This window comes from Nerophis lumbriciformis, linkage group LG18 (genome assembly GCF_033978685.3).
Source record: "Nerophis lumbriciformis linkage group LG18, RoL_Nlum_v2.1, whole genome shotgun sequence".
Taxonomy (NCBI): domain Eukaryota; kingdom Metazoa; phylum Chordata; class Actinopteri; order Syngnathiformes; family Syngnathidae; genus Nerophis; species Nerophis lumbriciformis.
This window is the reverse complement of record NC_084565.2, coordinates 37,537,065-37,549,176: the sequence shown is the minus strand read 5'-3', so window position 1 is coordinate 37,549,176 and position 12,112 is coordinate 37,537,065. Positions and strand designations below refer to the sequence as shown.

General features: G+C 37.4%; 1 protein-coding gene across 1 annotated transcript in view; it reads left to right on the top strand.

The window, feature by feature from the left end:
* Positions 1-442: 442 nt before the first annotated feature.
* The window catches only part of med16 (mediator complex subunit 16), a 33,883-nt gene continuing 22,213 nt past the window's right edge, over positions 443-12,112 (top strand). Inside the window, exons 1-7 of the mRNA XM_061978296.2 lie at positions 443-621; positions 3,574-3,760; positions 3,855-3,962; positions 8,211-8,380; positions 8,449-8,730; positions 8,803-8,952; positions 10,560-10,665. Coding sequence (XP_061834280.2) covers positions 3,619-3,760; positions 3,855-3,962; positions 8,211-8,380; positions 8,449-8,730; positions 8,803-8,952; positions 10,560-10,665 — 958 coding nt within the window. The 5' untranslated portion in view covers positions 443-621; positions 3,574-3,618. The remainder of the gene's footprint in view (positions 622-3,573; positions 3,761-3,854; positions 3,963-8,210; positions 8,381-8,448; positions 8,731-8,802; positions 8,953-10,559; positions 10,666-12,112) is intronic.

The following is a 12,112-nucleotide window of genomic DNA, read 5'->3' as shown; positions in this document are numbered from 1 at the left end:
TCACAAAATAAAATGGACTTTTGCACAGACCTTATGACAAATTGACCAAAAAACAGGTATTAACAAAAAAAAGTCAGGCACATTAAAGGGCACCAGTATGTGGATTATTGAATCTTGAACTTTTGTTGTAGTGTTTGCCATTCGGAGGATGATTTATTTCATGTTTTCACAAAATAAAATGGACTTTTGCACAGACCTTATGACAAATTGACCAAAAAACAGGTATTAACAAAAAAAAGTCAGGCACATTAAAGGGCACCAGTATGTGGATTATTGAATCTTGAACTTTTGTTGTAGTGTTTGCCATTCGGAGGATGATTTATTTCATGTTTTCACAAAATAAAATGGACTTTTGCACCGACCTTATGACAAATTGACCAAAAAACAGGTATTAACAAAAAAAAGTCAGGCACATTAAAGGGCACCGGTATGTATATCTTGGGGTCCTGATTCGAGTACTCTGGTGTCTAAATGAGCGTCAAATGTTTTTTTTTTTTTAAACATTATTGTCATGTTTTCATACCGCCAACTTTAAGCATGACAAGTTTTTTATGTTTCTGATTAAACTGATGTGTTTCGATTTTCGCAAAAACTACGGGGAGCCATTGAGCCAGCATCGAAGTAAGTCCTGAGCATTCGAATGTCCCTAAAAACATTCTGACCGATGAATAAAATATATATATATATATATTATATTTAGACAGATAGCTAGAGTAAACATAAATAGGTACTGCAGATGTCCAAACTATATTGGAAAAACAAGAACAATAAAAAAATGTTATATGTTTATTTAATCCTTTTTTCTGTTAATCGCAGCATTTCCACAGTTTAAATCCTCAATTTCCTACCACAAAATAACCTAAAACACAATCTTATTTTCTCACAACTAAGTAATAAAGTTAAGCAGATAAACTCAAACAATGGCTTTGTATGTCTTTACCAGAACTAAGGAAATTATTCGTGAAAATGTGCCGAAACAGTGATTTTAAGTGTTAAATACATCCATCCATCCATTTCCTACCGCTTGTCCCTTTTGCTGGAGCCTATCTCAGCTGCATTCGGGCGGAAGGCGGTGTACACCCTGGACAAGTCGCCACCTACAAAGAGCCTAAATTTGAATAACAAACTAGTGTAATTAATGCAAGCAACGATGCAATCAATGATTGTGTAGAACTTTTATGGGTGTTCTGAATCTGATACAAAACCGATGTACTTGAGTATTGGCCGATAACGATATTAATCTGATAAAATATCAGCAGGAATCGTACGTATCTTTAATATGTTGTCGATCAAGTGAAAAGAATCAAACAGAGAACAAGGGTAGGTATAAAAAAAAACATTATGCTGTTTATTATTAGCATTCTGGAACGGACACATGCTGTCTTTAAGTTGAAGTGGAGTGGTAATTGTTTTTTGGTGACTTCAAGTGTCTACAAATAATAGTTTAAATGATGCAAACACATTTGTGACTGTAGGCTTTCTAATATGTTTCTGTGCTGGAGACTTTGTATCTGTAAGTAATGTGCAACTATAATTGTTTGATACTTGTCTATATTGACAAATATTGTGTTTTAAACTGCAGCGTTGTTTATAAAAGAGACGTGTCGAGCTTCTGTGCTTTTGTGTGCTCACCTGTTGTGTAGCTGTTAGCCCCTAGTAGCCATTTTCTTATCATTATTATTAGCATTTGTAAGGACTTCACTAAAATAGAATAAAAGAAAAGACCAACCATGTGTGCTTCTTGGAGGACTTATAGATGTTAACTGGGTGTCCAAGTAGACTGCATGCATTGGCGTTATATTGATAATTTAAATGGAAGCCAATATAATCCCGGGCATATTTTTTTTACGGTTATCGGACTGATATATCCTATATCAATGTCAGATTGGGACACCCCCTAATGCAGTGTTTTTTCAACCACTGTGCCGCGGCACACTAGTGTATCGTGAGATATTGTTTGGTGTGCCGTGGGAGATTATGTAATTTCACCTAAATGGGTTAATTTTTGCAAACCGGTAATTATAATCCGCAAATGTGCCGTTGTTGAGTGTCTGTGCTGTCTAGAGCTCGGCAGAGTAACCGTGTAATACTCTTCATCGAAGCTTAGGGATGGCTTTGCAGAACGAAGCTAAAACTGAACTGGCTGCAAAGTAAACAAAAACAGAATGCTGGACGACAGCAAAGACTTACAGCGTGTGGAGCAGACGGCGTCCACAAAGTACATCCGTCATACTTGCCAACCCTCCCGAATTTTCCGGGAGACTCCCGAAATTCAGCGCCTCTCCCGAAAACCTCCCGGGACAAATATTCTCCCAGAAATCTCCCGATTTTCAGCCGGGGCTGGAGGCCACGCCCCCTCCAGCTCCATGCGGACCTGAGTGAGGACAGCCTTTTTTTTATGACGGGAGGACAACAGGGTGACAAGAACTAAATCATCCAGACTAGAGATACATTGTATTATGTTTATCTTACCTAAAAATAAATGTATCAATTAATTTAAAAAAAAAAAAACTAAATACATTTTTACTATATTTTGCTAAAAACATCAAAATTAATTGTATTTTTATTTGTATTTTTTCTGACTCCTTATTACATCCAGCCATAGAAATACATGAAAATAAACATATTGGAAATAATTAATTTTAAATGATCATAATAATTCATTTAAAATGACCATATCTAATTATTAAAATAATTGCTTGTTCATCAACAACTTTAGCATTTTATTCATTACATTTTGAAGCTCTCAGAAGCCAAGTTATGTTATATTCCTTAAGATTTATTTATGCAAGTTTGAAGTATCAATTATGTAAACAGTTTTGTTTGCATATTTTCAGGATGTATATATATATATATATATATATATATATATATATATATATATATATATATATATATATATATATATATATATATATATATATATATATATATATATATATATATATGTATGTGTATATATATATATATATATGTATGAAATACTTGACTTGGTGAATTCTAGCTGTCAATATACTCCTCCCCTCTTAACCACGCCCCCGCCAACAACCACGCCCCCGTCCCACCCCCGACCACGCCCCTCTCCCGAAATCGGAGGTCTCAAGGTTGGCAAGTATGACATCCGTACATGCCATGACAATCAACACCAAAATAGGAGTGCAAGACAAGAACTAAAACACTACACACAGAAAAACAGCAAAAAACTCAAAATAAATCATGGCGTGATGTGACAGGTCGTGAGAGTACACCTACTTTGAGACAAGAGCTATAGTGATGCATGCTTGGTTATGGTTTAAAGTCATATCCAACGACTTTTTACCGTCAATATCGCCTGCTGAGTTTAATCTTTTAATGTTTTCTGCATTTATTCAATGAAAAAAATGTGCCTTGTCTCCGAAAAGGTTGAAAAACACTGCCCTACTGAGCTTGAAAAGAGATCAGTAAACGTATGTATTAACTTTGCGAAGCCACCTTATGAAGGGCCAAACAAACCACTCGACAAGCCAACCCCTGATTTGAGCATTCCTCCCAATTTAATGGAAACATGCTGTAACTTTGTCTTATTTTTTACAGGGTAGGGATCCCTGGCACCTGGATTTTTGCGTTGAGGTTAGCAAGATGGAGCTGGCGTATGTTTGTGAGTGGGAGAAGCGCCCAAAGAGCAACCACTGCCCCTCCATCCCTCTTGTGTGCTCGTGGTCCTGCAGAAACCTAGTGGCCTTCACTACAGACCTGAAGAATGATGACGACAACGACAGAGGTGCTGATCATGATCGTGACTCAGAAGGAGTCCGCACGCCGCAGTTGTTTAATAGTTTGAATGCAACGTTTGATTGACATGTTGCTTTTGGCAGATGTCAGTCACATGATCCACATAATGGACACGGAGCATCCCTGGGATGTGTACTCTATCAACTCTGGACATTCTGAGGTCATTTCCTGTCTTGAGTGGGACCAATCAGGTGAGTTTAAAAACAAATCTAACTCATTGGTGGGGTATACATTCCAGAAAAAGAGAGATAAGTCAAACTGTGAGTTAGTAACCATGGTAAATTACTTTGTAAACCTAACCTGCTCGCTGGTAGGGTTTCTTGAACAAAACCTGTTTTTTTTTTTCATGCCTCCTCCCTCCTGATAAATGTGAAACAAGTTGTCAGACATGACATGTTTGCTCATTTGTTACTTGTAGACGTTAAAACAATTCCTGAAGATTTATGTCGGTAGAGGATTTTGAGGTCATGGTTAGTTAAATATACTTATGTTGTATAACAATAAGGCGTAGTGGGTAGAGAGGCCGTGCCAGAAACCCGAGGGTTGCAGGCAACGTTCCCTCTAAGGTGCGCGTCTGTGCAATTGCGCACTGCTCAAAGGTTCCTCTGCGCACGGCAAATCTATGCCACGCCCAAAATCAAATCAAAAAATAAGCGCATAACAATTTTCGACACACGGACACGACTGAGAAAACAGTTTTCGTCATCATTGTTCAAATATTGTAACGTCTGTCGAGACGCTTTGAGGACATGAATTCCATCGATCACTTTACTGAGCAAAACTCTTTATTGTCGTCCATAAACACATCACCAAAACATTAGTAAAAAAAATGATATCTAGCAAAACTGGTAATTTTCTGCAGTACGAACCAGACCAAAAGCAACTTTGTTATATCAACAGCAGCCGCTCACTCTTTCTCACTTGCGCCAATACATGCACATATAGCACTTAGCCACTGATGCGTTTACAGCCACACAAAAAGTCGGGCAACTCCAACACCACACATAAAGTGTCATTCCAGGTCGTTACACTATGATTTAACAATCAAATGTGTGCTTATTCTCGTGTCATTTATTAGGAATCTTAATTTATAAATATTAATCATGAAATGCTGTTAGTATATTAAATAAATACTAATAAAAATATATTTTTTACAAACAGGAAGTTGCAGGAATGTACACATGATCCCCTGCTTACATCTCATTGTGCAACATGTGAATGTTTTAATGGGAACTAAATGCAATGTAGCTTACCACCACCAGGTGTGAATGAATGATGGGTTCCCACTTCTCTGTGAGCGCTTTGAGTATCTAATAATAGAAAAGCGCGATATAAAATCTAATCCATTATTATTATTATTATTATTATTATTATTATTATTATTATTATTATAAGACTGTTAAGAAAAACAAACATATTGTTAGTCAATTAAAACATATTTAAATTTAGATATATAATAATTAGATTTGTCAGGATTAAAAAAATAAGGAGAAACGTGCACTATTTAGTTTTTCATTATTGTAAATATAACTAAAATATGTACTAAATCGTGTTAGCGTTTGCAAAAATAAAGAAATAATATATTTTCTTTAGCTTAATTTCAGATATTTATTTCGTCTTGGTAATAATACAATTCTAAATTGCTGTTTTCTTATTAAAAAGTAGATTTGTTTGGTTTTTCATAATTGTAAATACAACTAATATATGAGCTAAAATACATACAATAAGCAAAATAAACTTCCGACAACAGCTGAAAGTGTAGAGTATTTTTATTTCAAGAAGTATATCTCAGATATTAGTACATATCAAGGGTGATGGGTCAAATGCAGAGAATAATTTCGCCACACCTAGTGTGTGTGTGACAATCATTGGCACTTTAACTTTAACTTAATAATGTTTATGATAAGTAAATTGATCTAACAGGAAAAAAAGGACTTGATATTTCAATAATTTGCATTGCATGGACTTTAGATGTAAAATATAGTAAAAAAGAGAGATTATTTACAGTTGCCTGTGCGTGTTTTATGGGTGGGATTGCAGTTAAAATGGTATTTTATAAATAAATAAAAAATACTTGTAGGATAACTGTTAAGTGTTAAAAAAAACTGTTAAAATGTTAAATCAATAAACTAATGCAGTGATTCTCAAACTGTGGTATGTGGGCTTCTTCTAGTGGTACGCCAAAAAAAAAAAATCACTCAAAGTGCAGTGTTTTATTTTCCTATATATGCCAACACAGTGTTGCTGTTCAAACTGTGTGTAATGTTACAGTGGCCAAAAATAACAAATATACTTGTTAAATAAAACCTCTGCCTTATTTTTAATGAATAATTAGGCCTATTGTATTTCAATGTTAGTCATTATGATGGTACTTGGACAGCCAAGTTTTTTCCTAGGTTGTACTTGGTTCAAAAAAAAGAAAAGGTTTGAGCACCACTGAACTAATGTATTCACATATACATGTTATGAATTGACATTATTTTATTGTATTAGTTTTCTTTCTAAAAAGTGTTCTTATCACCACAAACGCACAATAACACTTTCATTTCCTGTTGGTTAAAGAAAGACGACTTTTCTGTGTTGCTATGTTGAATCGCAGAATCGGTGCTCCATTGATCGTGACTTTTTAATGTGGTTTTAACTCTGCGTCAACATACTCAGGATTGATTGGACTAAATGTTTTGGAACACGCCAAGTGTCCCATCTCAGAGTAAATCAACTCAGATTTCAGGTTTAAACTCAGAGTTTGTTGAACGTCCTACATTGAATACCCTCCTACATTGAATATCAAGATCTGATAGCTCAGTTACAGCTCATTGTATTACCTTTTCTGTGTTATGTGTTTTATGTTGCGCGATTGCGCCAAGAAAAATTCCTAGTTTGTGAGCCCGTTCTCAAACAATGGCAATAAAAACTATTCTGATTCTGATTCTCTGGACCGTTATCATCGTGTGTGTGTGTGTGTGTTTGTTATTTCTATCGAAATTATGAGATAAGAAACTCGAAATTATGAGATTAAAAATCAAAATTATAAAGTAAAAAAGTCGAAATCATGAGATAAAATTTCAAAATTTATGAGACAAGAAAGTCGTAATTATGACATAAAAAGTATTTCTGCAATTATAGAAAGTTGAAATTATGAGATACAAACTGCCCATGTGCGGTTATGACTTTTTATCTTATAATTTTGACATTCTATTTCATAATTTCGATTTTTTAATCTAATAATTATCACTTTTTATTTCATAATTAGGATTTGTCATTGTAGTATTTTTCTTCAGTTCCAGAAACGGGCCTCCATATTTATTGTTTTGATTGTAATACTTAATCATGTCTATGGTTTATTTGTTCTCGTTTACAATAAATAAAAAAAATAGTTTAGCTCCTCCGTGAATGGTGAAGAAAACCTGCTGTACGAAGGTATTGCATTTTAATATTTTATTATAATGTTTGCCATTTGCAGTATTATTTTTTTCATGTTTGCACAAAATAAAATGTAATTTTGCACCAGCTTTACAACAAATTAACCCCAAAAGATTAAAAAAATAAATACAAAATACAGTCAGGCACATTAAAGGACACCAGTATGTGGATTATTGAATCTTGAACTTTTGTTGTAGTGTTTGCCATTTGGAGGATGATTTATTTCATGTTTTCACAAAATAAAATGGACTTTTACACCGACCTTACGACAAATTGACCAAAAAATAGGTATTAACAAAAAATAGTCAGGCACATTAAAGGGCACCGGTATATCTTGGGGTCCTGATTCGAGTACTCTCGTGTCTAAATGAGCGTCAAATGTTATTTTTTTTAAACATTATTGTCATGTTTTCATACCGCCAACTTTAAGCATGACAAGTTTTTTATGTTTCTGATGAAACTGATGTGTTTCGATTCCGGCAAAAACGACAGGGAGCCATTGAGCCAGCATCGAAGTAAGTCCTGACCATTCGAATGTCCCTAAAAACATTCTGACCGATGAATAAAATATATATATTATATATTTAGACAAAAAGCTAGAGTAAAAATAAATAGGTACTGCAGATGCCCAGACTATATTGGAAAAACAAGAACGAGCGGATGTTTTTTAATAATTTTTTTATATGTTTATGTACCCTTTTTTCCTGTTAATCGCAGCATTTCCACAGTTTAAATCCTTAATAATTTCCTACCTCAAAATAACTTAAAACACGTCAGACCAAAAACCTGACATTTCACTCAGTCTGTGGGGTCCAGCTCAACCCGGGGTCCAAAGCATTGGAATCAATAGAAAATGGCCTCTTATTAGGGCCTATGCATTTTTTATTTTCTTTTAAAATGGTCCCCTGAAGGTCAGTTTTCATGATTTAGGTGTGTGAAGTGTGTATAACAAGTGGTCAAATACAGTGTGTGTATTGGTCCCCACGGGGTAAGTCCTGACATGTTTGTGTGTGTAGGGTCCAGGTTACTGTCCGCAGACGGTGACGGTCACATCAAGTGTTGGTCAATGTCTGAGCACTTGGTCAACAGTTGGGAAAGTCTTCTGTCCAGTTCTCTGGAAGGAGATCCGATCGTGGCGCTGAGTTGGCTGCATAACGGCGTCAAACTGGCTCTGCATGTGGAGATGGTATCTGCCGCATACGCCTTCCACTTCTTCTTACCTGGTCACTGACACGCCTTTACTTTCGCTTTTAGTCCAGTTCCACAAACTTTGGTGAGAAGTTCTCCCGGGTCAAGTTCTCCCCGTCCCTGACTCTTTTTGGCGGGAAGCCGATGGAGGGCTGGCTGGCAGTGACGGTGAGCGGCCTGGTCACCGTGTCGCTCCTGAAGCCGGGCGGAACTCTGCTGACGGCCAGCGAGAGTCTCTGTCGACTGCGAGGACGCGTGGCGCTGGCGGACATCGCCTTCACCGGCGGCGGGAACATCGTGGTGGCCGCGACGGACGGCAGCAGCTCTTCTCCGGTCCAGTTCTACAAGGTCGGAAGCAAGAAGATGGCCTCGGTGAATCGGACAGGAGTTTGACTGCATCTGGTGTGTGTCTGTGTTCAGGTGGTGGTGAGTGTCGTGAGCGAAAAGTGTCGTATCGACACGGAACTTTTACCCTCCTTGTTCCTGCGCTGCACCACTGACCCGCAGAGGAGGGACAAGTACCCCGCCGTCACGCATCTCAAGTTCCTGACCAGGGAGAACTCAGAGCAGGTAATGACAAATAATAGCTTTCTTGACTTAAAGGGGAACATTATCACAATTTCAGAAGGGTTAAAACCATTAAAAATCAGTTCCCAGTGGCTTATTTTATTTTTCGAAGATTTTTTCAAAATTTTACCCATCACTCAATATCCCTAAAAAAAGCTTCAAAGTGCCTGATTCGTTATATACAACCCGTCCATTTTCCTGTGACGTCACACAGTGATGCCAATACAAACAAACGTGGCGGATAGAACAGCAAGGTATAGCGACATTGGCTCGGATTCAGACTCGGATTTCAGCGGCTTAAGCGATTCAACAGATTACGAATGTATTTAAACGGATGGTTGTAGTGTGGAGGCAGGTAGCAAAAACGAAATTGAAGAAGAAACTGAAGCTATTGAGCCATATCGGTTTGAACCGTATGCAAGCGAAAGCGACGAAAACGACATGACAGCCAGCGACACGGGAGAAAGCGAGGACGAATTCGGCGATCGCCTTCTAACCAACGATTGGTATGTGTTTGTTTGGCATTAAAGGAAACTAACAACTATGAACTAGGTTTACAGCGTATGAAATACATTTGGCAACAACATGCACTTTGAGAGTGTAGACAGCCCATTTCAGGCGCGCTAAGAACATATATTTTTCCACGATTTCAACACTCAGGTTAACCATACCTAAATAGACACAAAAGACTACCCGAATGTACTCGAATGATTGAAAAAAATTAATGTTTTTAAGCTAAATTATTGGTAAACACAGTTTATGTATAATAATTTAAGTAAAACCGCGAGTAATGAATAAAGTTTTCATCAATTAATATATTCTGTAGACATACCCTCATCTGCTCTCTTTTCCTGAAAGCTGATCTGTCCAGTTTTGTAGTTGATGTCATCAGGCCAGGGAAGCTAGGGTCGATATTCTTCTCTTGATCATCTTCGGTGGCTTAAGGGACGGTGTGAGCCAAGACATCCAGGCGGTTTAGCTCGCTCGTCTGCGGGAACAAACTGCCGCCATTGCTTGCCGTGCTACCGAGGCCCTTTGTCCCTGAATTGCTCACACACTCTGGCAGATTCAATGGGGGTCTGGCGGCAGATTTCTTTGACTTTATCGTTGGAAATGCATCTGCTTTGAGTGTCGCAGGATATCCACACATTCTTGCCATCTCTGTCGTAGCATAGCTTTCGTCAGTAAAGTGTGCGGAACAAACGACTGACCATTTCGTCGGCTTTCCCCACACCCTCGTATTTTGAACACATTTCGTCCAATTTCTTGCCACTTTCGCATCTTTGGACCACTGGTGCAACTTGAATCCGTCCCTGTTCTTGTTGTTACACTCTCCGACAACACACCGACGAAAGTGAGAAAATGGAGGATTGCTTCCCGATTATTCGCTCCGAGAGCGAATAATAAAAAGGCGTTTAATTCGCCAAAATTCACCCATTTAGAGTTCGGAAATCGGTTAAAAAAAATATATGGTCTTTTTTCTGCAACATCAAGGTATATATTGACGCTTACATAGGTCTGGTGATAATGTTCCCCTTTAAGGATTGCGGAGGCGTCTCTCGACCTGCTACGACCCATCAGCAAGGCATTGACACAGCATGTGTTTTCAGGTTCTGCTGTGTGTGTCCAATCAAAATGGCAGTATTGTCGAGTGTTGGTCTCTGAGGAAGGAGGGGCTTCCGGTCAACAACATCTTTCAGCATCGATCGCCCGTCGGTGAGTGGTGAAAACGTTTGAGTCTTGCAGCCATGTGATTTTTCCGTCTTCCGTTTTCTTCGTTTTTTCCGATCTGCAATGTGTGTTAAAATCTTGATCCGTCTATTTGCCATTCCTGCCAATAACTACCGTATTTTTCGGAGTATAAGTCGCACCTGCCGAAAATGCATAATAAAGAAAGAAAAAAACATATATAAGTCGCACTGAAGCACGGCCAAACTATGAAAAAAACTGCGACTTATAGTCCGAAAAATACGGTACAGTTTTCCCGTAATGCATACTTGCCAACCCTCCCGGATTTTCCGGGAGACTCCCGAAATTCAGCGCCTCTCCCGAAAACCTCCCGGGACAAATTTTCTCCCGAAAATCTCCCGAAATTCAGGCGGAGCTGGAGGCCACGACCCCTCCAGCTCCATGCGGACCTGAGTCCGCTTTCCCACAATATAAAGAACGTCTACAGTAAAGCAATCCGTCTGCCGTAAACAGCAATGTTGTGACACTCTTAAACAGGACAAAACTGCCATCTAGTGCATTTGATGAAAGCACTTTTGTGCGTGCCACACAGCAATGCATAGTCAGAGAGGGTGTTCAGCATGGTTAGAAAGATAGTGACAGAGAATAGAACAAGGATGGACAATTCAACCCTTAACTCAACAATGAGTAGATGAGTGTTATGTGTGTGTGTATATGTGTAAATAAATGAACACTGAAATTCAAGTATTTCTTTTATTTATATATATATATATATATATATATATATATATATATATATATATATATATACATATATATATATTATTTTCAGTCTTTTTCATTAAGTTCAAATCACATGCTTAGGGTACCAGTCAAACTTTTCCGCCTTTAATCCCATTTTCTTTGCCTTCGATCCGATTTTGTATTATCCTCAGATCCAATTCAATTTTGAGTGCCGACGTCTCCAAATAATTTTTTAAAACCTTTTAACATCGGAACTACCAATATGGTGTGTGGTACCGTTTTCAAATGACTATAAATCTTGGACTATAAAGAGTAAGGCTGGGCTATATGACTGAAAATTATCAGTGCTTTATATCCTTCGATATCGATAATTATTGATATTTTTTATGACCTATTGAAAATGAGGACCAGGAGAAAAATATAATTAAAGTTATAATTTTTGTTTCAAATATAATCTTCCTCTGATTATAATCCCCTCAGCTATCAAGGCAGAAAGGAAAGGAAATGTCAACAAAAGCATGAAAAACATTCAAACCATGTAAACAAAATTCTAAAATCACATAGAACACTTAAGAATAACCTCTTAAAATTACATTTCAAAAATAAGGAATGTGTAGGAAATGCCTACTAAAGTGTAACAAAATAGTGCAAAGTGTGAAAATGTAAACAAAGAAACCTGATTTTATTTTTCAAGTTTAGCGCCAGGAAGTTTAATTTGGTTTATTATTCC